A 27,538-nucleotide genomic window follows, 5' to 3' on the forward strand; every position below is an offset into this window, starting at 1 on the left:
TGCTGACATAAATCAGCAGAGGTTCTAGTACCTAATACCCATATTTATCAGAAATCAGTGCTGTACGTATGTAGATAACAGCTCAAGTCAACATTTATGAAACTTGCTTTCTAGAGATAATAGTTTATTATCTCTAGAATTCGTTTTTAAAATTCAAAATAGATTAAATGAAAAATTAGATTTTGTGTCTCAGAGAGTTTAACTTTTTGAAAGCGTGTACTACTGTCTATTTGGAATTACATAGGTTTGTGTTTTATAACATGCACAGCACCCAGATATACAACAAAAAAATTTCTGGAGTTCCTAGCACTACTGCCCTGAACCAGCACTCTTCTGCTGTAGAAACTTCCTGGTTTGTTTGTTTTGATGTTTAATTTTGTTTGATTTTTTGTTTGTTTGATTGATTGTCTTAATTACTTTCAAGGTTTGTAGGCTAGGCAAGAATTTGACTTGCCTCTTGTGTTTTGAATTGTAGGTGCATGCATATTATGTTTCCACCCTCTCTGTGCCAGTCTGCTCCATTCTTGCAAGCAGGCATAAAGGTCCCCAAGGATCCCCAAAAGCAGGATTTGGATTTTACTTTATGGCAAGAACAGAGAAAGAAGATGGGGAGAATGTTATGTCCATGCACGTCTGACCAGAGAGGATGGTTTTATTAGAGGGTTAAAACTATTCCCACAGTGTTTTACTCAAATAACTTCAGCAACATTTTTCAAGCAAACAAAAATGCAGTTTTTCATTGGAAAGCTCTTAAACTGTCCAAGAGTACTGGCCTGCTCTGGAGTATCAGTACCTAAATAATTACAGTTTTAACATATTCCAAGTATTTAGCCTCCCTGCCTCCCCAATGTTCCTCTTAAATTTACAGAAGGAGAAAGTGAAGTAATGATTAGATTTGGGGTGCAACAAAGCACTGCACTACACCCACCATACAAGGCTGCTACCCTTCATGTATTTCATGGGTCCGCACAGTACTTGGCAGCCAAGTCGTGCATCCCGCCTCAATTCTGCATCAGTGCAGGATGATACTACATAGCACCAATGAGGTGAGAAGACAATTATTCTGATGTGGTACCATGATGGGAAGCACTAGATGTCGAGGTGCAGCATTGGGAGTGTACAGACCCCTGCGACTTTAAGGCACAACACTGTCAAAGTGCAACCACCACCACCTTGTGCAGCCCTGACCTTGGCCACAGAAGCAGCTGGCAAATGGGTGAAGGGGAACCCTCACTCCCTGAGGTTTAAGGGGCAATTTCACCTCACCTCAGCAGCCCTGTGGGGTCAGGATCCCACGTCCTACACAAGATTCTCAGTCAGCCCCAACTGAAAAGGAAGCCCCCTGAAAACACCTCACATACCACGCCCAGCTCCCCCTTCAGGCAGATCCCAGCCAACAGGGGGGTCCCCATATCCTCTAAAGTCCACATCCCACTCCTGTAGACAGACCCCCCCGCAAACAGGGGCTCCCCTCTTCCGGCTCCCACCCATAGCCAGACCCCCCCCAGAGAGGTTCCCCTCCCCAGTTACTCCTGTAGCCAGACCCCCGCCCCCAAGAGGGGCTCCCCCTCGCAGCCAGACCCCCCCAAGAGGGGCTCCCCTCCCCCAGCGCCCCCCGAGGCCAGACCCCCCCAAGAGGGGCTCCCCCTCACAGCCAGACCCCCCCCAAGAGGGGCTCCCCTCCCCCAGCACCCCCCAAGGCCAGACCCCCCCAAGAGGGGCTCTCCCCTCGCAGCCAGACCCCCTCAAGAGGAGCTCCCCTCCCCCAACGCCCCCTGAGGCCAGACCCCCCCAGGAGGGGCTCTCCCCTCGCAGCCAGACCCCCCCAAGAGGAGCTCCCCTCCCCCAGCACCCCCCCGAGGCCAGACCCCCCCAGGAGGGGCTCTCCCCTCGCAGCCAGACCCCCCCAAGAGGGGCTCCCCTCCCCCAGTGCCCCCCCGAGGCCAGACCCCCCCCAAGAGGGGCTCCCCCCTCGCAGCCAGACCCCCTCAAGAGGAGCTCCCCTCCCCCAACGCCCCGAGGCCAGACCCCCCCCAGGAGGGGCTCTCCCCTCGCAGCCAGACCCCCCCAAGAGGGGCTCCCCTCCCCCAGCGCCCCCCGAGGCCAGACCCCCCCAAGAGGGGCTCCCCCCTCGCAGCCAGACCCCCCCCCGAGGGGACGCCCCTTTCGGTGGGTACTCAGCCGGCGCGGGGTGGGGGGGAGGGGAGTCCCTCAGCCGCGCCCCCGCGGCGCCCCGGGAGCGGCCTACGCGCGCGCCGAAACTCCTTACACCTCCATCTCGTGCACTCGCCGCCGCCTGCGGAGCCGCTCGCCGAGGCCGAGGCCGCCCCCGCCCCTGGCGCTCTTGTCCCGGCAGAGGCGCGCGCTGGGGCCGCCCGGCCTCTGGGCGGAGCTGCCGCACGCCCGGGCCTCCTGGCGGAGCTCGGCGCTGGGGCCGCCTGACTCAGGCCGCGCAGCCCGGGGGCCCTTCTATGGTTGTGGTCCTCGGGGGGGGAAGGGGGCGCATCCCCATTGCCTGGGCAAAAGCATTGAGGCCAAGTGATTCTGGGGGAGATGGGGCAAAAGAGCGAGACTTGCATTGGCCGGGAATCGAACCCGGGCCTCCCGCGTGGCAGGCGAGAATTCTACCACTGAACCACCAATGCAGGTGATGAAAAGCCGTTTCTCTACCAGCTACTTAATTTAAAAGAGATTAAATGAGTATTTTTTTTATTTTTTTTTATACATACTGAACAAGAGAGTCCAATCTATAGAAGCCTTGCACAAATGCCCTGAAAATTCACTCACCTATGTCCAAAATATACTTGTCTGCCCTTTATCCTGACACATTTTTTGGGGGGGGGGGGCAGGGGAGGGAAGAATATTCCACTTGCCTATTAAAAAATTAATTAGTCACTGTGTGCAGAGAACTCGGTACATATAGAAGCCTTGCAAAAATGTCCTGGAATTTCATTAGCTCTGGTTCCAAAACTCTTGGCTATTCTTTACCAGAATAATAATGGGGGGGAAAAACATATCTCACTTGTCTATCAAAAAAATTATTGACTATGTGCAAGGAAATTTTGCTAGTTCTGCAACAAATATATAAAACCTGTTCCCATTCCCACCTACCCACCCAATTTTATGTGTATTTCATCATCCAGGTCATGAGCACTCTCAATCCCCTTTTCTCCCCTCCCTCCTCTTGCACCCCTTTGTAAATATATTTTATTATATTTTGTACACTCTGCTGAGTAGATACAGTTGAAAATCCCATTGGCAAGGGCAGGCAAAATTCTGCCTGGACCCCTGCCTGAGAGGCAGGAGTAGATGAATACAAGAAACAGTTTCTTCTGTTATTGATCTGCTATTCAGGAATCTATGTAGAAACAGTAGAGCAGTGATTCCTCCCATAACAGGCACAAAGTGCTTGTTTCTGGGGGCTGCATAGGGAATTCACCGTCTTGCACTGACTCAAACTCATAAGTAAGGATAAGATTTAGTCATGGGCATTTTTAGTAAAAGTCATGAACAGGTCAGGGGCAATAAACTAAAATTCACAGCCCTGTGACCTGTCCATGACTTGTACTATAAACCCCTGACTAAATTTTTGGTGTTTTGGGGGGCACTGGGGTCTCAGCTTATGCTCTGGAGGGAGGCCCCTGGGGCACCCGCTGGTGCGTCTGTTGGGGGGGCTTCCAGGGCGCCCACTGGTGCGCCTGCCGGGGGCGGGGGAGCACACCAGGGGATGGCCCTGCCAGCCCAGGACCATGGCAGCCACCACTGCTGGCGCAGGGCAGCCTGGGACCCCCGCTGTGGCTGGCAGCAAGCAGCCCGGGACCACCATGGCTGGCGGGGGGTGCACCAGGACCACCACTGCCACTGCTGGTGATGGGCAGCCTCGCCAGTTTGGGACCGATGCACTGCTGCTGGTGGGGGCAGCCCAGGACCGCCGCTGTTGCTGGGGTGGGGGGGAATCAGTGCAGCTGACCCTGGGGTTGCCTGAGCTACTGCAGTGGCCCTGTGGTCAGTCGCACCTGCCAGCTGTAGAAGTCATAGAGGTCCCGAAAAGTCATAATACTACTAAACAGGCAGAGTGATGCCCTGTAACTTCTCTGTTGGTTGGAACAAGTCTCCGGATTTCTGCCTGAGATCCTAAGTGCGCATCTGTTCCCAGTTTGATGAAGGGGACGAAGAATGTCATGTTTCTTTTGGGAATACAGTGCTTCCAGATTGTATTCATTTTTCAAAGTTTTTTCGATTGATCTGTTCACCCCTGCCCTCCACCTTCCCTATACCATTAGATTTGGGATTCAACATCTTCAACATATTAACTTTTCCTCATGGCATCTCTTTTTTATCTCTCTCCCCAGAATGCCATTTTATTCCTAATCATCTGCATTTTCAGTTTCCCATGACTTCCTTCCAAGGCTTTGCTGATGGACCCTTTAGGAACTACACCCTATCCCAGCTTCTTTTTGTTTCAGTTGCTGAATCTAGGAGCTCATGCATTACCAAAATTACCACTATGGGTCTTGCAAACAACTTTTCAGGAGAGGCAACAAAAGCAGTGATTAGCTCAGCGTTTCCAAATGCTACACATTAGATTGGACTGGGGTATGAGATACACAGAATAGAACATCCATAGAGAACACAGATGTGGGGTTTTCGAAATGTGCTCAGTGTGTCAACATTCGAAGCATAGGATTTTGATTGTTTCTGCTAAGCCTCGGTGAGAGCGGGGCCTTGGTATTAACTATTGAAATCAGGGGGCCTTGTAACTGCTATTGAAAGCAGATCTGCAGTGTTTGTGTTCTTTGTTATGAAAGATGTTTGGCGTAGTCAGCATTTTGCTGATCACCCTATAGTGTCTTTTTGGTATTCAAAATTAAACAATTTTTTTAACAAAAATGTCAACTCTGCTCCGCACCACTGCAGCTGACAAGTGCATTTGACTAGCAGTTTCAGTCCATATCGTGGATTTACCTTTTTTTTTTTTTTTTAAAGCAAAGTCGCTGTTCAAAAAGAACCTTTTGAAGAAGCTGAAAGGTAGCACTTTTCTTCACCTCTGCTCTGCATTGTGAGTCAACGAGCTTCTACAGTTAGGCCTATTATTATTGTAGCATATTTCTGGAAACCACTCAAAACACTGAAAGGAGTTGAATGCCACTAGAAAAACACTCCTCAGCCAAAAAACTATAGTTCAGAGGATTAATCACCTCCTAGAGATAGGCAGGTATATGAATGTGATAAACCAGAAAAAATATCACTCCTACAGGCACCTGGACACCAGTGATGGAGGTCATGTAAATGCCCATGAAGACAAGATAAATAAGAAAAATATTGTTTGATAACATCCACCAAAGGCACTTTATTTGCAAAACTAGATCACCTGGGTTTTGTGCTGAGGCATGTAAGAGAAAAAAGAACATAAAATAAATTTAGTTAGAATGCAGATGGTGGATAATACTCAAGCGATTTACAATTTGGCCTTAGTCCTGATCCATCTGAAGTCAATGGAGTTTTGGTATTAACTTAAGTGGGAGCAGGTTCAGTCACTTGATAACTCATGGAAAATATATAGTATTAAGTCAATAGATAACCAGTACCTGGTTGCCATATATGGGGGGTGATCACCAGTCCACCTTTCACTTTGGGAAAGTCCTTTCCCACATCATCTTCCTGCAGGGAGACACTATCCTTGCAAAAAGAAAAGGAGGACTTGTGGCACCTTAGAGACTAACAAATTTATTTGAGCATAAGCTTTCGTGAGCTACAGCTCACTTCATCGGATGCATCGGACTATCCTTGCAACGGTTGTATACATTCTACATAGCCGGTGTCGGGACAGCGCAACATGTGTGGGCACACAAAGGTGCCTTCTTTACATGACTCATCTTGCCATAAGGAAACTGTGTACTGGCTGTTTTGCCAACACAACTGCTGTCCCCGACCCCCAGGACCAACATAAGGAAAACAACTCCCCAAAGTGAGGAGGAGGAGGAGGAGAGGAAAGGAGAGGGGGGAAGAAGGGAATTGGAAAAGGGGAGTAAATAGTGGGATTGAAACAAGAGGGGATGAATGGAAGGAGAGGCCAGACAACAGGAAGGGACCAATAAATGTGCATAGAGGAAATGGAAAGAAGAAAGAACAAAACAACAAGGAAATAGATGAGAAAGTAAATAATCTGAATAATCTGCTGAGGATCTGATGGCTAATTTCCCTAAGGATTAATTTGCGACATTTCTAGAGTCTCTCCAAGGTCTTGACCCTGCAGATTGAGATAAATATTGCATTGTAATGTAACTAACAAACCATAAGAAAAGGAGCACTTGTGGCACCTTAGAGACGAACACATTTATTTGAGCATAAGCTTTCGTGACACGAAAGCTTATGCTCAAATAAATGTGTTCGTCTCTAAGGTGCCACAAGTCCTCCTTTTCTTTTTGCGAATACAGACTAACACGGCTGCTACTCTGAAATATGCCTTACAATTAGCGCCCTGGGAGGGTGTTTCCCCCATCCATACATAATGGGGGAGTCTCTCCCCTGTACCTAGGGTGACCAGATGTCCCCATTTTATCGGGACAGTCTTGATATTCAGGACTTTTTCCTGCTATAGGTGCCTATGACCCCCCCCATCATCCCCTGTTCCGATTTTTCACACTTGCTATCTGCTCACTCTACCTGTACCCCATAGCCCCCCCTCCCCCCCAAAAGTAGGCTCCCTATACGTGAGATAGACTCGGGGTCAGCTCTGAGCCCCGATCTCTCCCCTCTCTGTCCCTTATGAGCAACGCAAGAGGCTGCCGCAGTAGCCAGAGCCGGCAATGGAGGCGGACGGAGAAGAGAACAGCCAGGCGGGGGCGGGGACGGGAGGGAACCTCCGGGGCGTTTCCAGGCTCGGCTCCGCCCCTCCCCGCGGTGGGCGTGGAGGGCCCGGGGGCCTGAAAAAGCCGCCGGGCCGGGGCTCGGGAAGCGAGCTGCACGGGGGCTTTGTAGCAAAGCAGGTGAGCCGCGGAGGGGCGTTTCCCGGGGCGAGCCCCGCGGATCTGGCCGGGGGAGGGGGGTTATTCCGTGCGGCCCAATTGCCTCCCGCTTTGGGCAACCCGGCCTGAGCCAGCCCGGTGCTGCGTGCGGGGTTCATCGTGTGCTTTTCTTGATCCTGGGTTAGAGTACATAGCAGAGTGCAACAAAGCCGGGGGGAGAGCAACAAAGCAGAGCCCAAAGCTGCCCGCCGCCCTGCCCGGCGGAGGGGAGGAACCAGCCTCTTCTTGTCTTGCAGGTTGCACAAGGTGCTGAGGTTTCCCGAGGAGAGAAGGGGAAAAAAAACCACCTCATCCGTCATGGCATCTGAGGTGAGTGTGAGCTCGGCTGCATCCTCCGGAGCTGCCACCTCATTATCAGGGAGCTGCTCCAGATCCAAAGTCAATTTCTTCTGGAGAGAGTTGGCCTAAAAAAAAAAAAAAATATTGCAGCCCTCCGTTGATTTGAGAGTTTCTTCCCGTGGCGAAGGCAACTTTTGCAGGTGGATGTCAGTCTTTGGACGCCCACTTGTAGAGTTGCTGGCCCGAGCCGCTTCTCTAGACAAATGCTGCGTGGCGGCAGTTGCCCCCGTTAGCAAAATCGGACCCGCTCCCATAGCAGCTCCTGCTTTCCAGTTTCAGAAATTGCTCTCGCCGTCGTCTTGGCCTTACCTGCTATTGCACACAGGTGCTATCGATATTCTAATAAGCGGCCTGCACCTGTCAAAATTTGCTAGCCTGGCTATTTCCATTGTTGGGCCAAAGGTAGCCAATTGGGACTGGGGAGAATCCTGTACAAAATATATTATGAAATTCTGTGACCTCTAAAAGATGAGAAACTGTTTGCATGTTCACAGCTCAATTTTTTTTTTAAATCACTTGCACTAAAGGTTTAGTTACCTCAATTGTCTGCTTATGCCTGAATTAATAGAGGGAGAACCTGAAATGAATCACATAGATATGTCTTTGCCCATTCCCCAGTCCAAATGCTGCTATGTTCTGGTGTCACTCTCCAAATTTCAGCCCCCATCACTTGTCCTTAGTACAGAATTGATGAGGAAAAAAATCACACCTAAAGCTTTGCAGAGGTCAGGCTGGGTAATTTTATTGGTTTGACAGGCAAAATGTCATTCACTTGAAACAGTAGAGGAAATCAATATGATGGCAACATGTAGGTGTAGTGAAGCTGAGGCCGTGCAGAATTAGACTGACAAAATTTAGAATTAAAAATGGCTGTATCGACAAAGCTGCCATGAAAATAATTTTTTTTAAATCTCCAACTATAGGCCCTAATTCTACAGTCCTGGGAGCAAAACGCCTCAGGATTTCACTAAGTATATTGTCCCTATAGGGACTGTAAGATAGGCCCCATGAACAATCTGTGTTCATCAGGGGTTGGTAGATATGTGGAAACAGTCCTTGGGGAAAGACTTACTTAACAATGACCCCGCTAGCTGATGAAATAGTGGCACTGATTAACCTATCCAGTCCTCTGCCAGAGAAGGTGGCTGTGATTCATGGTCTGTAGAGGGAGTAGAAGGGGAAATACATTAGATGGGCAAAAGTATCCATTTAACAACTTAAACTCTGCTACAGGCACTTCCTGTAAATGCTTCCCAATTGCTCCTCTCCGTCTGCTAATATCTGTTTTGGAAATTTTCTTTTTTAATCTGTTAGGCCAAACCATGAAGTTTTTACACAAGCAGACATCCCATTTGACGTCAGTGGGAGTGGTGTCTGTGTAAGGACTTCAGGGATGTGTCCATCTGTGTAAACAAGTGACGTGTTTCTGTTTGCTAATGAAGCAATGCCATTATACAAATGCATGGTGAAATAGGTCACACACAGGTTTATGCATTTGAGTGGCTTAAAGTGTGTTCACTTCAGAAGGGTGCCCGGAAAGAATATCTTAATGCCACACTCCAATGTCAAATTTATGCAATGGATTTACACCAGGGTAAATTTTGACCCATTTGAGTTACTCTGTAAATCCAGAGTAACTGCATTTAAGACCAAAACCTGTCCCTAAAACTTAACACACAGCAGGCTTGATTCTCATGCCTCTTACACTGTTTTTATCCTGGTGTAACTCCACTGAAATAAATTAAGTTATTCCTGATTATCACCAGGATAAGTGAGGAGAGAGACTGGCACAATCTGAACTTAAAATACTTCATAATTTTACTTTCATAATAGTTTTTAATTGAGGTAGCTTGTATCTGCCCACAGTTCCCTCTCAATTAAAACCCCTCCCCTGCTTTTTATTCTTTATAACAAATGTATCATTCTTTGTGCAAAACAGTGGAAAAGTGCTAGTCTTTGCTATGCCCTTTGCTGACAATTATTTTGCTCTAAAAGGATGTTGGTGGCTTTCAACTGCTTTAAAAGAGAGTCAATGCTGGTTGTGAGTCACATGCCCTTTTACTTGCTTTGAAAAATTAGGCCATAAAAATGCCATACTTGTGTTGGGGGCAAAGTACAATTGGTTAGCCCATGATCCAGCAGTAACGGCTCAGTAGCTAGACACGAATGACAAAGACAAACTGCACATCTCTGGAATGGCATGCAAGAGTCCTGGCATTCTGAATATTACGTCAGCCTTTTTCTGATCTGTGCTCGTATGATGACTCAAAGGCTGTATTGCTTATTATCTGAGCATGGGCCACATTCTGCTCTTAGATGAATACTGGCAGTTCCCATTCACTGAGATTTAGAAGTGATGTATAATTATTTGCATTGTGGTAGTGCCTAGGACCCCACTGTGCTACATGTCAACACAGAACAAAAAGATAACCCCTTTCCCAAGGAGTTTACAATCTAAATACAAGACAAGAGACAACAGGTGGCTACAGAGAGATGGATGGGGGAACACAAGGAAACAATGGGCAGCATGGTAGGCCGTGACCTTAGCACACCAGCCGCCGAACTGTAGTCAAGTTTTTTTTTGTAGGTGGATTACAAACTGGTAAGCATGCCTAAGGGAGACTGACTCATGATATGGGTCTGGGAGAGAGAGATGTAATGGGAGAAGCTGTGGAGAGGAGGTTTTCAATGTACAAGTTTAAAGCAGGGCCTTCTTGCTCCCTTTTTGTCCTGGCCTCTCTCTGCACAGGTTACAGCAGCGTAAACTCTCTTACAGCACCTTTGACATTACCTCCAAAGTTGGCCTGTTGACTTCAATGGAAGTTAGTGTAATTGGCCAAATTAATTGACAGAGTTGTACTCACCTGCACCAGGTCTCAATTTGTTCCTTCTATTCTGGTAGATTCTGGGGTGCTGTCCCACAGAATTAATACTCATCCCAAAGAGTGTGTGTTTGAAGGTTCTTTCAGATTTACCAGTATGTCCTTTTAAGCTCCATCTTTTTTAAACTTCCTTTTCCACAGGGGGATAAACTTTGGGGAGGAAGATTCATAGGAGGCACTGATCCCATCATGGAGACTCTCAACTCTTCCATGGCTTCTGACCAGCGGTTGTCGGAAGTTGACATCCGAGGAAGCATGGCTTATGCCAAGGCTCTGGAGAAGTCTGGGATTCTAACCAAGGGTGATTTGGAGAAGATTCTGCGTGGATTAGAAAAGGTATGCATTTGCTTGAGCACAGAATGTGGTAAAAGGCTGTCAGTCATTGCCACAGGTACCAGCCTGACTTGAAGCTTTAAGCACTGCTACTTGGCTGTTGATCTTCCTCTTTTCAGGTAGTCTGCATTGTAATCTTCCTTAGTCCTGATTCAAGAAAACATTTAAGCCCATGTTTAAGTCCCATTATTTAAAAGTAGGTACATTATGTGCTTCCCTGAATAGGGATGGTGTCTTTGATTATGAAGTTGGGGGTCCAGCATCTGTCCTGACCCTTGGCTTATCTCTGCTTTCCATTCAGTTGTACGCACTCTAACCCACGTTGTGCTTAGGCTGCTCCATGACTCCAAACAGTTGCCTGGTGGAGCTCTCCCATTTTAGTGTCTCTGTTCCTGCAAGCAGAAACGCACAGTCAAGCACAACAAATCTGTAATCCCACTCCAAGCCCCTGCCTTTTCTGACTCTGAAAGATTTGTCGTTTGTTGAGAGCATAGCATCACAATATCTGAAGGTATTACAAAGGTGAATGATTTCCCAAAGAAGCAACTCATGGTCATGACTCTATCCTTTATTTGCTCTTCCCCTCAAAAAGAGGAGGGGTTTTTGTTTTACTGACTTCTGTAGCATGCCTGCACCACTTTTGTGTTTTGGGAAAATGGCAGTGTATGTCTTGGGACTACTTGGATATATTTAGAACAATTGATCCCTGGAATCCTGAAGAGTAACACAGTCTAATGGCATGAACCCAGGCCAGGGACCCAGGAACTCTAGTTCTAATGTTGTCGGACGTTGGCTTGCTCTTGTGGCCTTCGAAAAACTCACTTAATCTCTCAGCCCTCATTTCCTCCCCATTTGTGAATGACTAGCATTGTGTGTGAAAGATAAGAGCCTGTGTGTAGAGACAGTTCCATATTTAAGATCAACAACCTCAGTGGCATCTGTTTAAGATTTGCTTAGACTTAGAAGAAACAGAACCCTGTGCTTAATATAATAAACGTTGGCTGGTAGCCTGTGACCCCAGGTAATGTGGCAGAAAGGTGGGTTCTGAAAGTCTTTACAAATGTTAATGGCCATTATAGAAGCTGGGAGACCCTGCTGAGGTACATTCAGTGCAAACCCCCTTCCCAGAACAAGCAGTACTCGGGAATTGTTTCAGTAGAAATTGGGAATGTTCTCTTTGAGCTGACGCACAGGATGCTCATGTGTCTGGCTGTCTGAATTAATTCACCATATTTTATAGGGGTGAAGAGAAAAGTCAGCCGATAAGCCGGGGAATGCATCTCTGTTAATCCATTGTTGCTGCTTACACACTGTGAATAATGGGGAATCTATACAGTTTTTACATATGAAAATGATGGTGGTTTGTATTACTGGTTGATTTTTCAACTCACTTTGTCAAGTACATTTTTAACCTCCTATGTCTTAAAGGTTAGTAGCTAGGGATGGAAAAACAGATTCATGGAGTGTATCCCTCAAAGTGCACCACCACATATTCCTGCACACTGAAGGAGGGTGTAGCACTGATCTGATGCAATTTTAATGAGACTTAAAATGTATTTCTAATCTGACAGGAAGAGTCTCTTAATAATGCTTTGCACTTTTTAATTCTTCATTTTGATCTCTTGTGCACCATTGTGTAAATTCAGTGATTTTTTCAGTCAAGTTATTTGATCGCACCAGTTTGAGATCAGGATGAGGCCCCAATTACTAGATCTGAGGATCGCAAAACATTTTACAAACCTGATTGAAATCAAGCCTCCAACACCCTTGTGCAATAAAGAAGGGTCATTAACCACTGCCTGGTGTCTTTTGCTGATGTAGATTTCTGAAGAATGGTCCAGGGGAGCCTTTGTGGTGAACAAAAGCGATGAGGATATCCACACTGCCAACGAACGCAGACTAAAGGTGCAGTTCCTCTAATTTCCTCATAACTTCCAGGTCATGCCTCTGATCAGTCCGGCAGTAGTAAAATAAGTCTTCTGTCCTTAAATACTTTGATCTAAGTGTTTCCTTTTTAGGCTTACAGCCCTGTTGAGAGAATTAAAAATGTTGCAATGACAAAACTCTTATTTATACATTCGGTGGCATTTTTTTTTTTTCCATCTTATTTTGTATTCAGAGTGAGAGGAGACTTGGCTAGACCAGGCCCAAAGCAGCCTTGGACCCTGATTCTACTGACACTTATGAATGTTAACTGCATGCTTAACATATTATTAGTTACTATTGAATATGTACAGTCTGGTGGCACCTAAAGGCCCCAGTGGGGATTATTTGTATTGCAGTAGCATGTAGGGCCCCTGATCAGGGCCCCATTGTGGACCAAGCACTGTACCAGCACCACACAAAATAACTGCCCTGAATTGCATGGCTTCGGTGTATTTGCTTGCATAAAGTTAAGTATTTGCGTCAGTGTTTGTGAATCCAGCCCTTGTCTTTTAAGCAGAGGTGGGGTCTGCTTTCTCTGCAGTCCTTATAGTTCCAATACCGCTAACACTGATGGAAATTCTTCTGTTGCCCTCAGGAGCTGATTGGGGACGTAGCTGGAAAGTTGCACACCGGACGAAGCCGGAATGATCAAGTATGGCAAGAATTGCCTTTTGTCATTCAGTACTTGCTTTTTTTTCCTCGTTTATCAGATTTCCTTTTACCTCCTTTCCCTTTTCTTAATTGCCATCCACAACACGATCCCTTGGGACTTAGTCACTGCAGGTGCGCAGCTTATCTAGTGGCCCATGAGCGCTGGATGGACAGAATGAGCACAATTGCTGAGCAATAATATTGGATATGAACACAAATTGAACTCCATTTCTTTTGGCAAAGACACTAAAGCCAGCTCCTTGCACAGCGTTCCTTTGGGACTCAATAGGAGCTCTGTGCAAACGAGAGCTTGAGGCGCTTCAAGACTCTTTCAAACAAGTTGCAGCAGTTCCATGGTAGGTTATGTGGCTTCCACCTGGACTGAACATCATTCTTGTGTGAACTTAATGGTCCAAAGCAAGGACAGAACTTGGGACTTAGTCCTGACCACTTGAGCTGAAGGTGAATCTGAGATAGACCAGACTATGACTAGTACTGCAGCTATCTTCTGCATCCACTAAAGGGTGATCAGTTCATTCACACTTGAGCAGGTTAGAGGCGCTACTAAACAGAAGGAGTAGCGTACATATGCACTGCTTTGGAAGGCATCTAGCTCTCTGTGTTGAAGACTTTGGGATCTAATAGCCCTTAGAGAAACTTGCATTTTCCTAGCTAGGGGGTTGTGTTTGTGCAGAGAGGGGCAAAAATGCCCTACAGTGTGTAACCGCACTGTATGTTCTGTTTCCATTTCTGAGGGACTTTAAAATCCCAAATCTAGCCCCATAGTCCTTTATAGCTCACACACATATACTCCGTCAATTAAATGCGAGTTACTGAAGCTGTTGCTATGGTTAGGCGAACACCTGCAGTTAATTTTTTACACTTCTGCTTTGACCTCTAGCAACTTTTTTTTGTCCTTTTTAATTTTATAGTCCCAGTATATTCCATTTTAATCACCATTACTCAGCAATACTGACTCCTCATCCTTTTCAATTCAGAGCTTCAGAGGTTAGTCCAGGCTGCTGACTGTTGCAGTAATTTGATTTGGCAAGCCATATTCTTGATCTTAGGGACGTTTAGATCTGATTTACTAAAATGTACAGTCTATAACTTTTCCCAGACTCATTCTCCATCCCCCACCTTCTAGTTTTTTGTTTCCCTAGATAATTTTGTTCTCTCTCTCTCTGGGCCTGATCCAGCACCCATTGAAATTAATACGATCTTTCCAATGGCTTCACTTCACTGGATCCACTCCTGTGTGTTTGAGCATGGAGTACAGGTTTCCTAGAAAAAGCTTAGGTTTATCTGTGGGCTTTTGGCCTCTGACAGGTAGATGTACCAGACCTCTAAGCTTTGGGCTGCTTGATATTACATTTTGAGTCCCTTCATGCTTTTATTAGCTTATATGATTATTTTCCCCCTCTGTGTTTGTCTTCTGCAGTGACTGGGACCTGATCCTAACATCAGGGGGAGTTACAGCTCCTTTAGGGAGCAGATCCTCTATTAAGGGAACTACTGATGGGGCCTGAGCCAAAGACCATTGAGGTTAATGGAAAAACTCCCATTGGCTTTGGATCAGGCCCCTGGAGAGCAAATTCAAATATAGTGAAATTCCCATTTAATAATGAATTAGATTGAAAGCCCTGAACTGTTTGAATGGCATCCATAAGGCACTGTGAAGTTGTTTTTCCTATTGAAAGTGTGTGTGGTGGGGGGAGGGGGGAATTGACTTTGACATTGTTATCCAGTTCCCCAAGCTGGCAAAAGTCAAATGATCTGGTGAGTATTGTTTGCTCACAATGTACATCATGCTCCATTTTGACTGACTGGGGATCTCTTGCAGGTTGTGACTGACTTGAGACTCTATATGCGAAATTCCTGCTCTGTCCTGTCTGCTCACCTGTTGCAGTTTATCAAGACTCTGGTGGAACGGGCTGCCGCGTAAGTCCTTATTTTTCCAAGCCCACGCGAGGAAACAAAACGCTGTGGCCTCTTGGGGAAGCTACTTGTGTGTTGTGATGTTAAAAATTCTGGGCCAGATCCTTAGCTAGCATAAATCAGCAACATTCCATTGAAGTCACCGATGTTCTTTCCATTCAGTACAGTGTCCATGTGCAGTCAGGCAAAGTGCATGCAGCTGCAGCTGATGGTCCGGGTAATAGGCTTGGTCTCTTCTTTTCTCTCGGGGAATGGCTGGCCTGCTGCATGGAGATTTCCTCTTATCCCAGATGTATCCTGGCAACAAATCATGTTGAAGAGGCTAAAACTTAATTTTAATAAAGCAAAATCACATAGGCAGCTGGCACTGCTCACCCTTTCCAGATTGTAACTATTAAAAACTGTAATGACTTTAGCTGCTGACTAAACTACAGTGATCCAGACAATTTCTCAGACTGAGCCTTCATTATAGGATATTTTAATGTCACAGATCTCTTCATAGCTAACAAATATGAGGATAAATAACTACTGTACAACAAAGGGTTGGCACTACTCTAAACCAATAATGTTACAAAAACATCTTGAAAGCCTAGTGAACTATGCACTGGACTGGGAATTCCCGAGTTCTAATCCTGCCTCTGACATGTGGTTCATGGATTTAAGCCAGAAGGGACCATTATGATTATCCAGTCTGACCGCCTACGTAACACAGGTCAAAGAACCTCGCCCAGATATTTCTGCATCAAGCCCATAGCTTCTGTTTGAGCTACTGCATCTTTTATTAAATGATTGTGTTCAGTGCTTCCCAGCTTATCGTGTGCACATAATTTGCAGGTTGTTGGATTTGATTTGCTGGACTCCTTTGAACTGTAGATCAGCTTCTCCCTTTTCTCCCTCCTCTCTTTCTTCTTATTGCAGAGAAACTGATGTGATCTTTCCTGGCTATACTCATCTGCAAAGAGCTCAGCCAATCAGGTGGAGCCACTTTTTACTCAGGTAACTATCCTCCATAGGATCTGCTGTGACAGTTTGTCCTTGGGGACCAGCTCATTGACACCTATATGTGCAGCCATGTCACACTGTAACATCAGCACATGGTGATACTGCAGGGGCCCCCAAAGCTAACCTAAGAAGCTGCTGTTTTTCAAGATGTCTGACTTGGGATGGGTAGCACACCAAACTTCACGCTACTAGAAGCCCTACACTGAGTTAACCTTCCTTAATGCTCTTCCTCGGTTGTGGGTGGCTTCAGAGAACAACCACAGGAGCTAAGTGCATAAAATCCAAAGGTCTCTCTGCACAAACACCAGACAGCCAAGCTCAGGAACTAAACTTAAAGTAGCTCATGGGTTCTGCCCCAAAAGACCATAGGACCAACCTAACCACCCCATTTTAATCTGCACTTAGTTTACCAGGGTTCTGAGCCCACAGTCTACTTTGAGTACATCTGCTCTCTGCAAAATCATTGAGGGGGCCATGGAGACAGGTGCCCCCTTTTCCTCACTTAGAGGTGGTCCCTGTAGGCCAGAGTTATGACTCACTGGAGGGGATAGTATGGGGAAGCTTGCACAGCTGCTGCCTTTCCATCGCTTCACTGACAAAGCATCCCTCACCATAGTATCTGGGCACCATGCTCTCCATGCCTGTGTATCACAGGCTCTGTGATCCACTGATAAACAGGATTCTGGTCTCCAGGGTTGACAACCTGGCACTCTTTACAAGAGCTACATTCCACTTTAAAGAGGAAAATTTGAAACAGGCTTCTTTCCTACCTGTCATTTTTCCCTTTTGTTTCCCCCCCCCACCCCCCCAGTCATGCAGTTGCATTCACCCGCGATTCTGAGCGTCTGGGAGAAGTGAAGAGAAGGATCAATGTTTTGCCATTGGGAAGGTAAAGCATTCAGTAGTGTTTTTTTTTTTTTTTTGTAGGGGGTAACACTTCTGTATCTTACAGAGAAAACACAGATGTGAGGGTTGGGGTCCTTCCACTTAGTGAGCCCAATGTGAGCTATACGTGCTGGTGGAGGAGGTTGTTGAGCTCTCAGTTGTAAATAGCACAGATGGCAAAGCTTATAATCTTCTTGTGCTCCCTCCCACTCACTTTTGATACATTCCTTCTGACTACCCTAATCATTGGTATGCATCTATGGCTGTCTACTTTGGAGGGATCCATCTCTGTGATATCCGTTGATGTTGGCCTACCTGAGCGAACATGGACTGTGAGCACTCAGACTGCTAGTGCTTCTCAGGTGTAATGTTGTACCTTCAGCCCAGGGCCCCCTGGGTGGCAGATATCTGAGACATGGTTGTCTGGATTTGTAGAAGAGATCTCCAGTATCTATAGGCTCTTCTCTTAGGTACAGGATCTTGCCCATAACACTTCAAAATAGAAACCGCGCCTTAGTCACGTGGGTTGACTTTGGCCGGGAGCTAACAAAACATACTACAGCTGCTCACATACAGCGCATGATGGCTGCTTTTTCTACTGCGCTGCCCAGGTATCACCAGTCTTAAGACTGGCTTCCCTCGCTGCTTTCTGTAACTGGGTTTGTGGACGCTGCTGCAGGTTTGAGTGTAAGTAGTGCGGTGTGTCATGCATGAGGTTTCTTTTTGCCTTGCAGCGGTGCTGTAGCTGGCAACCCACTGGGTATCGATCGAGAGTTTCTGCGTAAAGGTAAATTGTCTTTCCATTCACAGAACCGAGTGAGTGACACAAGTCTGGGGATGGTAACAGATTGACTGCTGCATCATAGACTAGATCAGTTAAGCAAAACACTGACTTTTGTAGCTACTACACTCTTTTTGTGAGGCTGGTAGGGGAATAAAGCTCTCGTCAGCCAAATGCATTTAATGTACATTGGGGAAACAGGACAGGGTTTAGGAGTTTAGATGCCCCTCACTATAGTTATTTCTGGTATGTTGGTAGAAATTGCTTCCCGTTCCTTTCCCCTCGACTTATCCTTCCTCTCTGTTCTGTTCAAGCAGGGGTGAGCAGACTTTTTGGCTCAAGGGCCACATCTGGGTATAGAAACTGTATGGCGGTCTATGAATGCCCCCAAAATTGGGGACTGGGGTGTGGGAGGGGCTAAGGGCTCTGGCTGGGGGTCCAGACTCTGGAGTGGGGTTGGGGATGAGGGGTTTGGGGTGCAGGAAAGTATTCTAGGCTGGGACCGAGGGGTTCGGAGGGCAGGGGGTTAGGGGCAGGACGGCTTGGGGTGCAGGCTCCAGACAGCGCTTGCCTCAAGCAACTCCCAGAAGTAGCATGTCCCCTCTCTGGCTCCTATGCAGAGGCATGGCCAGGTGGTTCCCAGCCAATGGGAGCTGTGGGGACCTCGCTTGGGGCAGGGGCAGCGTGTGGAACTCCCTGGCTGCCCCTACATGTAGGAGTCAGAGCAGGGACATGCCGCTGCTTCCAGGAGCCGCACAGAGTGGCCCCCAACTCTGCTCCCTGCCTGGCACGCTGGAGTGGGGCAAGCCCCAGACCCCACTCCCCAGCAGGAGCTCAAGGGCCAGATTAAAACGGCTGGTGAGCTGGATCTGATCTGCAGGCCATAGTTTGCCCACCCCTGCTATAGAGGGTCTTCACCCCACTTCCCCTTGCTATGCTTTCTCCTTTTCCCCCCACAGCAGCAGGGGACAGACCACTAGTTCCCTGCCCCAAACCCTTTCTCTAGCACTCTTAAGAGAAGCCCTGGTAGTGGGGCATTTTGCTACAGCAGCCACTGGCAGGTAATACTCATCTTTGCGTCTGCCTAAGATGCTGATCTATGCTCGCTGACAGCAGTAGACCCCAGAGGCCTTGTTAAATTCAGAACCATCCATCAAAGATGAGGCAGTACATCCTTGAGTTTTGTGGGTCCCTGAAGCGGACTCTGGTTGGAAATGGAGCACTCTGGAGCCATCTGTGATAGATGGCCATTAAACCAGGTATTCCAACTCCACAGTCTAGATATGTGGCAATACCTTGCCATGCTGCTTGGAAAATAACTGGCACTAGAAGGCTTGGTCCAAAGCCCATTTAAATCAATGGGAAGACTCCCATCAACTGCAATGTGCTTTGCTTCGGAGTCATAGTCCTTCTCTTGTGATAAAAATGCTCTCTGAAGTGAGATGAGATTACAAATATTTGATGCTCTGGTGCCTGCAAGAGGAACACAGTAGCAGAGCTGATCAGCTACTGTTCCCTTTAAAGTCTATGGCTAATAATTAAGGCCCTGATTCATCACCACTCTTAAGCGTGTGCTTAATGTTAAACAGGTGAGTAGCAATGGCACTACTCCTGCTTAAAGTTTAAGTACATGCTTGGGTAGCCTGATGAAGCAGGGCTTCAGAGCTCAAATAATAGCCAGCGGCTTGACCCTGTGTATGTGTTTTGTTTTTAAATTGTAGAACTTGACTTTGCTTCCATCAGCCTGAACAGCATGGATGCAACTAGTGAGCGAGACTTCGTGGGTAGGTGCAACTTTATCACTCCCCCCCCGCCCAAATGTTCACCGGTAACCTGCTTCTCTGAGATTCTTCCCAGTAAACTTTTCAAGAAGGAGAAAAGCTCAGATGTGGTATTTCCCCCCGTTCCCCCCCCACACTTCCTGGTGGGAAGATTGAGCTCTTAACCTGGCAATAAATACTACATATGAATATCTGGTGTTATATTTGTGATCCAAAACTGCAGAAGTTGGGACCCTGGGGTCAGGATCCTCAGCTAGCATAAATCTGCAGAGCTCCTTTGACTCCAGTGCTATGCCGATTTAGCTATGCTAAGGATATTGCCCCTCAAGAGGAGTTCAGTCCCTCATGGTCAAACTCCCAATACCATGTGCTAAGGAGATGGAGTCACCATTAATTTGAAACTGTCAGGGCTTTGTGTAACAACTCAAGTGATGGACCTTCCACAAATCTAATAGATCTCAGGCAAAAGCTTTGAAGGTGCCTAAGTGACTTAGGAGCCTGAGTCCCATTGGCTTCAATGAGTCTTTGGATCCTATGTCACACTTGACTTTTACCTCAAATGCTTATGGCTGTTCACAGCCTGAATTTTCCTGCAGCTAAATTACAACTTTGACTACCAAAATGGCAGCTAAAATAAGACCTTCATATGCTCTTTACTGATGTCCTTCTCTACAGCGGAGTTTCTCTTCTTTGCCTCCTTGTTAATGATTCACCTAAGCAAGATGGCTGAAGATCTCATCATCTATAGTACAAAGGAATTTGGCTTTGTGACCCTGTCTGATGCCTACAGGTAACTCTCTAGGGCTTATCACAGTCCCGTTCTTCCCCCCCCCCCCAACCCATTTCCCCACATTCAAAATAAAAGGAGTTCATATGAATTGTATTTAAAAAAAATAATAATAAAGGTTTGAATACAACAGGGGATCGTGGAGGGAAAAGACCCCAAAACCTCAATCAAGCCAGTTGCTATAAGTCAGCATTGCTCGCACCCTGCACTGGGATCAGGAGGGAGAGGAGTCTAGCTCTCCTCAGAGTGGGTTGCTAGTACAGAGGGGGGGCTTCCATGACTGGGCAGGGAGAATAAAGATGACATAGCCCCCCCAAAAGGTAGCCAGCTTGGTGGGCTGGCAGTCACATACTTGGACTTCAGATGTCATCTCCCCAACCCAAAGGAACATGCTTCCAGCACATGGTTTTTCTGCACCCTCTTTTCAACCCACTAGTATCACTAGCACTGCAGAGATGCATGTGTCCTGCTCCTGTCACCACAGCATAGGGTTGGGTGGTTTGGGGAGGCAGGGATGGGCACTAGACACATTTGCCATATCCTAATGACAGGCTTGTCATTGAGCTGGGACTGGCTTCTCGATCAGGTGTGAAGAGAAAATTAAACCATACTCCAAGGTGGAGCTTCCTGCTTGCAAAGTCCTGTCAGATGCCCAGTAACAGCATGTGTTTGAGCAGTCTCTATCATGCTAGGAGAGGGACTGTGCCACTGGTGGGGGGGGGGGGGGGGGGAATCACTCAGCCCCTTTGCCTCAGTTTGCCTGCCTGTAAGATGGGTATGGTAAAGGGGGACTTCCCTGCTTCACAGAAATATAATGAAAATGAATACTGGAGTGTCAGACGGTAGAAGCTTTAAGTGTACATATTACTAAAAATATTTTGACTCCAATCCTTGTAAAGGCCAGATCCTTTAGCCCTGCTCTGTTGAATCTTCTGTCATACTCATTGGGCATTTTGCCTGAGTAAACACTTGTAGAATCAGGCTGTAAATGAGAAGCCAGGAATAAAAAGCCTCCTATGCTGGGAGTTCCTGTAAGAAGGGCCTTTCCTTAAACAGACTTGTTTTGCAATCCTTCCAGATTTCCTGTTACTAGTCTCATTTCTCACTTTGACAGAGTTACAAAGCCACAATTTGTTAATATATCCTGGTACAAGACCACCACACCCTTAGGGGACCAGGCTCCCTTCAATATATGTACATAGCTGTTGAATAAGACAGCTAAGATCTTTCTATCTAGATAGAGCTAAATCCCTGCCCTCTTGCCATGAAACAATCTGGCACATGTAGGCTGTCTTAGGGGAGAAATGGCACATATGGGGGATCTGAGAGACCCAGGGAAATGTGATATTTTGCATCTTATTTAAAGGCTTAATTAGACAGACTCACAATCACACTACCCCAGCAGCACTTTAACATGCAGGGGCTCTGATTCTGCTCTCAGCTGTGCTGGCTTAAATCCAGCCTCGTTCCATTAAAACGGAGCTACCACAGTGTCAAAGTCAGACTCCACTCCTGACTTGTGTAAGCAAACTAAGCAGAGCAGGCTGCAGAGCAATAGCATGCTGCGCCAGTCCACAAAGGATCAAATTCAGCCTTGGTGTAACCCCACTGAAGTCATGGAGTTTGCAGGGATTAGTGTCCCCATGTGTCTAAGGCCATGTAAAGGAACTGGCATGTCCTTCAACTGTGGCTGTCTGTGTGCTGGATTCCACCCAGTGACTCCACCGTGGTATCTTACTAGGAGTTGCCCTAGTCTCTTAACATCCCTATGCAGCATTTCTCAGAGTGTGGGACTGGGGGCCACAAAGGACTAGCGAGTGGGGCAAGGAGCCGTCCGTCCCCCCCCCCCATGCCAGACCCCCTGCTAACATGCCAGATCTGACAGGGGGTGGTGCAATGGGTTTAATAGTCCTGACGTTTTCTGGAAAATTCCTGAAATCTGCTTTCCACAGTTTGGGAACCCCTGCCCATACTGGGTATGTCACAAGGAAATTAGCTCCACTGTTCATCATGAACACTGGAGAGCACCAGGTATTTCCTGCCACGTGCAGTTAGACTGTACATGGTGGTGGCAGGTGTAGCTTCCCTGGGCCCCCAGGGGTCTGCTGTAGTGCAGTGTTCAGAGTCACAGTGAACTCTTTCCCATCTTGCTCTCCCTACAGAAAGGGACCTCACCAGTCTAATGTATTCAGTGATTTGTTTTTTCAGCACAGGGAGTAGCTTGATGCCTCAGAAGAAGAATCCAGACAGTCTGGAGCTGATCCGCAGCAAGGCTGGACGTGTATTTGGAAGGGTGAGTCTGCAAGGGGAGGAGATGTCTGAGCGCTAGGGTTCTCGTTACTATAGTCTTTATCCCCAGTTAGTGTAGCTGGGAGAGAAATTTAAATCCCACCTGTCATACTCTGATTCTCTTCCTGAATCTGTGGGAGCCACTAGACAAGTCAGAGGCTACAGCTGAAAAGATTGGCTTGGCTTGTGTTTGGAACATGAGACCCCTCAGGCCTGATGGCTCAGAGGTGCTGACCACCCACAATTCCAGCTCGCGTCAGTAGAAACAGAGGGTGAAAACTGAGATCAAAGGTTTGCCAGAGTTCGGGGCACCCAAAGTCCAAGGCCACTTTAACAATTAGGCCCTAACTTCTCCTATATATCAGTTTCCTCAACTGTCACCTGGAGATAATAGGGTGTCCCCACTGTTGCACTGTATTTTGATCTTCTCTGTTGGAAGATGTTGTGTACGTGCACAGTGTTTTTAGTCATTACACCTGCCAACCCTCTGAGCATGCTATTAGACAAAGTAGAATATAATCCCTAGGAAAGATTGTACCACAAGGCTACAGACACCAGGAAAAGCACACTTCCCAGGCTGTATCCCAGCTACACACCACAACTTGGCACCGATTGGAGTTAGATCGGTTAAACAGGACAACATGAATGACCAGCAGCAAAATCCTTAAACACACAGCACTACTTGAACAATTGCACGAGGTGGCCACCAAGTATTACAAGCAACACCACCAAGAGGCCAAGTCTTGCCAGTGGGGGAAGGTCCATCAACTGTGTACAGCAGGCATCAGAAGGTGCACATCTGGTATACATTTGATAACCATCTACAGAATCCTACTAACTGTAGTGGAACTCTGAGAATGGTCCATTGGGGCAGGGGGACTGGTCTGCCAGTAGGTGTTTGCTTTGGTTAAGGTTTAAAAAAAAAAAATAAATCTGGCAAATAAAGGGCTAATCTTATTCCCAGTGAAGTCCATGAGAGTCTTCCCACTGACTTCAATGGGCCCTGGATCAGGCTTTAAATGAGTGTCTGGTGTACCGAAATCTGGCCCAAGGATGCAGCCTTGGTTTTATAGCTCTGCTGAGTGAAATTGTTTAAAATTCCTTGTGATTCTTGTTTTAATTCAAGTACCATAAACTTCCCCTTCTCTGCAGTGTTCTGGAATGATGATGATTCTCAAAGGACTCCCAAGCACCTACAACAAGGACTTGCAGGTAAACCCACACTCTCATTCCATTTCTCTGCATAGACACAACAGAACACACTCCCTCCAAATCCATTAATACCTACATGCTGCACATGACCTGCTTGGTACATGGCTGTTACATATTCAGAGATGAGGTGGTTTAAAGACTGCAATTTGTATTTGAGTCGCTCCAATCCTAATGACTGATTATGGAACAAGGGACAATTGAGAATTTTAAGGCTACAGAGCTAGATCCTCAGCTAGTGTCAATCCAGTATATTGATTTCAATGCAGCTATGCCAGTTTACACCAGTTGCTGATCTGACTCAGGTTCTGGATGGCTTGGAGGGCTGATAATAGGACATAGCTTAATTGGCAGATTTTCTGGTTCAAATCTGGCCCAGAGTGACTGCGATCAAGGATCCAGCATCCTCTGATAACTAACTGAGCTACATTAAGGGAGTTGGTGAGGTTGCTGTCCAGTTGCTACCTGGAAAGTTTCTGCATCACAAATGGCACCAAGGGTGGGTGTCTCTAGCCAAGAGCTGAGGGGGTGTGAGGAATGAGCTACTCCGTGCCCCTAGCAATAACCACTCCAGAGCATGTGGCAGAGAGCTGCGTGGCGAAAGCTTGCGCTGATGCTCCGTGTTTGATACAGGCCTTCACACTCTTGGGCTGGCAGTCTGGCACCTTTCACTAGCACAAAGGTTCATTTAAGAACAATCTACAGTGTAGTCAGATAGCCCCCCCGCTGAAATTGGCTGGGCTGAATTGCTATTGTTAGAAGGTCCTCCTCAGCTGGGCACGAGACTGCACAGGGAAAGAAGGCAGTCATCATGCCCAAAGCTCCATGGGCTGGCAGTTCCTCCAAGTGTGGTTATTCTCACTCGTGTACAGAGACCGAATGTGTGTGTGGTCAGCACGGACATTGCGGCCACTCACCAGGCTGCTGCTGCTTTCTGCTTTGTCCACTGGACTAGGCTGACTGGATTTTTATTTTTAACAAATAGGAAGACAAGGAAGCCGTGTTCGATGTTATCGATACTCTGAGTTCTGTGCTACAGGTGGCAACTGGAGTCATTTCCACTCTCCAGGTAAGACTAACTTTTTACTACTGTATTTTGGGTCTGATTCTGTGCTTGTGCACTGCTGTGTAAATCGGGAGTAACTCCACCCAAGTCAAGAGTCTCGCTGGTTAAAAAGTGAGATCAGAATTGGGCCCACAAGTTGAAACTTCTCTCCCTGACATTCTCGTATGCAGACCCCTCGAACGGGGGGTTGTATAAAGGGGAGGATCTCATTGCTGAAGCCTTTGTGCCTCCCAGTAGTTTAAAATGCAGGATCTGGATTGTCCGCTGTAGTAAAATGAAAAGCAGGGAGTAAATGTCTTAATCTAGTGGGTTGTGTTTGCAATGAGGCTTTTCAAAAGCCAGGCCTCTCCTGCATTAAATCTCTTGTGCGAGGACTCTTCAGTGACCTGTTGATTTCTGTTTGTGGTCCTCCCTTCTGCAGATCCATAAGGAGAACATGGAAAAAGCTTTGAGCCCTGACATGCTGGCTACTGACTTAGCCCTCTACTTGGTTCGTAAAGGAGTAAGTATTGAGGAAATCCTAATGGAAAGCATGATGGAGGGTTTTGAAGCCGCAGACACACACGGCAGGGGTGTCTTGGCTTGAGAGCACAAAGATGATGGGGCTCAATTCTCCTCTTGACATCGTCCCTGGACATCAATGCATAGTAGGAATAATGTTAAGCTATTCCATTTTGTACCAACAGCTGGATACGTCTGAGAAAGAGGCCACTCTCTCTCCTTTCCCTGTGAGGCACATAGTTATGTCATGTTGGATCTCCAGCTGGTGCCCAGTTTGTGCCCTGAGCCAGCAGGACTGAAAACCCTTTGGAATGTACCCCCAGTAGTGTAACTGTTGCATTGTGGCCTGGCAGACATTTTTGCAGATAGTGTTTTCCTGCGTTGCATGCACACCCTGTGTCCCAGAAAACCCAACCTCTGACAGCACTGGGACTGTTGCATCACCTTGTAAAACAAGGTCCACAGTCACTTAAGTGTTCACATACTCTTTGGTCCTGGACCATAGTTGCTTGCTCACTTTTTTTGTTGTGTGTACTTCTAACTGCAGATGCCATTCCGACAAGCCCATGCTGTGTCCGGGAAGGCTGTCCACCTAGCAGAGACAAAGGGCATCTCCATTAATCAGCTCAGTGTGGAGGACATGAAGAGCATTAGGTTTGTATTCCTTAACTTAGCTTTCAAAGGCCATTTGCTGGGGTCCTCAACACTTGTCCCGTTGTTGTGGGAGTTGTACAACAAGGGGACATCTCACCTGGGCTCAACTCAATCTCAAGCCCTTTTGGGCTGAATTACCATCATGCTATTGAGGTTTACATGTGGACAGTGGGCCCTAAAACAATGCCTGTGTGACGAGGGGGGCACTCCCTTTACCCATAGGGAGGTGCCTTTCAGCTGGAGCCAGGCATGGACAGGGAGATGTATGCTTAGCTGGGGAGGGGAACAGCCTCTGCAGCAATTCTCACCAAAGCACTAACTATCCATTTTTCCATGGAGTAACTAGAAAGTCAAACTTTTCATTGATGTTAATGTCAGCACCAGAAAGGCCTGGCCTGCAGTCAGCTTCTGTAATTGATGGTGTGTGACTATGCAGTGGATTCCCTGAAGCAGGGTGGCTTGATGAGTCTCTCTACTGACTATATAGTAGGATATGGATCCGGCCCTAGGACCCAGATCCTTCAATGGGAGTTGCCTCAAAGATATTTAGATACCTATGGGCTTAAATGTCTCGCAGATTTAGACACTCTACAGTGCTAACTCATGTGACCAGCTCTAAAAACTGAAGACCTGGTTCTTCATGGTCTTGCCCCCTGCCTTGTCACTGGCATCTCTGCAGAGCAGGTGTATAACACTGCCCTTCTGAGGGGGTAGTACTCACTGTGTGCAGGCATAACTGACAACACAAAGTACAAGGCAGGGCAAGAGGAGGCCTTGGGAATTTTGCCCTGGACTTCAGTGGGAGTGGGCTTCGTAACCCAGGCAGCTACTGGAGCGTGGCGTAGCTGGCTTGCAAAGCTAAATCAGTCCAGCCTGTGGGACGGATCCCCACCGTGGCGCTCTCCACTGACGCACAGCCTCGTTTTGCCTCCCCAGCCCACTGTTTGGCACAGACGTGTCTCAAGTGTGGGACTACACCAACAGCGTGGAGCAGTACACCACGCCAGGGGGCACATCCAAGAGCAGCGTGATGGCGCAGATCGAGCAGCTGAGGGAGCTTCTAAAGAGACACAAAGATCTATTTTGAGCACGGGGAAACTGTCCCGTTCATGTGAGTTTCTGCTTATCACATGACTCCCAAGTTAATAAACCTGGGTTTATTGTCTTTCCCTGAAAACCCTGCATGCCTGCTGTGTCTTTCTTCCCCAGGAAAACCCCAGCAGGGCTTTTTCAGCTATCACGAGCGCTGGCTGGGCAAGAGCTCTAAAGAACAGAAGGCCCACCCTGACCTGAGCAAGCCCTAGGTAGGGCAGTTTCAGGCTTGGTCCCCATAGGTTCTAGAAGGATTTTACAGCAAAGTCATCCAGGTTTAATAGCAGTAGAAAAAGACCTTGGGCATGCAGGGGTAATGGGCACAGCACAAAGAGGAATCAAGGAACATCAAAGGGGCTATCCAGCATATTAAGGAGAAGTCAAGTCACATTAA

At 47.2% G+C, this 27,538-nt stretch overlaps 2 protein-coding genes, 1 long non-coding RNA gene and 1 other non-coding gene across 4 annotated transcripts in view; 1 reads left to right on the forward strand and 3 right to left on the reverse strand.

Moving 5' to 3' along the window:
* Positions 1–2,413, reverse strand: part of LOC119844786 (CGRP receptor component) — a 42,624-nt gene extending 40,211 nt beyond the window's left edge. Inside the window, exon 1 of the mRNA XM_038376149.2 lies at positions 2,270–2,413. Coding sequence (XP_038232077.1) covers positions 2,270–2,277 — 8 coding nt within the window. The 5' untranslated portion in view covers positions 2,278–2,413. The remainder of the gene's footprint in view (positions 1–2,269) is intronic.
* Positions 2,414–2,574: 161 nt separating this feature from the next.
* Positions 2,575–2,645, reverse strand: TRNAG-GCC. Its single transcript has one exon. It is a non-coding gene; the product is annotated as a tRNA-Gly (tRNA).
* Positions 2,646–6,905: 4,260 nt separating this feature from the next.
* Positions 6,906–27,229, forward strand: ASL (argininosuccinate lyase). Its single transcript, XM_038375235.2, has 17 exons — positions 6,906–6,989; positions 7,265–7,337; positions 10,391–10,585; positions 12,404–12,487; positions 13,104–13,160; positions 15,003–15,100; positions 16,016–16,093; positions 16,911–16,988; positions 17,719–17,771; positions 19,487–19,549; positions 20,222–20,336; positions 22,542–22,626; positions 23,775–23,834; positions 24,817–24,900; positions 25,319–25,399; positions 25,946–26,052; positions 26,989–27,229. Exons 2-17 carry the CDS (start codon positions 7,326–7,328, stop codon positions 27,137–27,139), a joined length of 1,401 nt encoding a protein of 466 aa, XP_038231163.1. The 5' UTR covers positions 6,906–6,989; positions 7,265–7,325; the 3' UTR covers positions 27,140–27,229.
* Positions 7,495–27,538, reverse strand: part of LOC119844452 — a 32,483-nt gene continuing 12,439 nt past the window's right edge. Inside the window, exons 2-4 of the long non-coding RNA XR_006276252.1 lie at positions 12,323–12,610; positions 10,232–10,974; positions 7,495–8,526 (exon numbers count right to left, since the gene is read on the reverse strand). This is a non-coding gene — a long non-coding RNA (uncharacterized LOC119844452). The remainder of the gene's footprint in view (positions 8,527–10,231; positions 10,975–12,322; positions 12,611–27,538) is intronic.

Source organism: Dermochelys coriacea, chromosome 17 (genome assembly GCF_009764565.3).
Source record: "Dermochelys coriacea isolate rDerCor1 chromosome 17, rDerCor1.pri.v4, whole genome shotgun sequence".
NCBI lineage: Eukaryota > Metazoa > Chordata > Testudines > Dermochelyidae > Dermochelys > Dermochelys coriacea.

Bases quoted from the DNA above. Each gene is read 5' to 3' on its own strand.
- ASL (XM_038375235.2), top strand. The intron at 17,772-19,486 runs GTAAATTGTCTT...TTTAAATTGTAG, and splicing joins TCGAGAGTTTCTGCGTAAAG to AACTTGACTTTGCTTCCATC. The intron at 19,550-20,221 runs GTAGGTGCAACT...CCTTCTCTACAG, and splicing joins TAGTGAGCGAGACTTCGTGG to CGGAGTTTCTCTTCTTTGCC.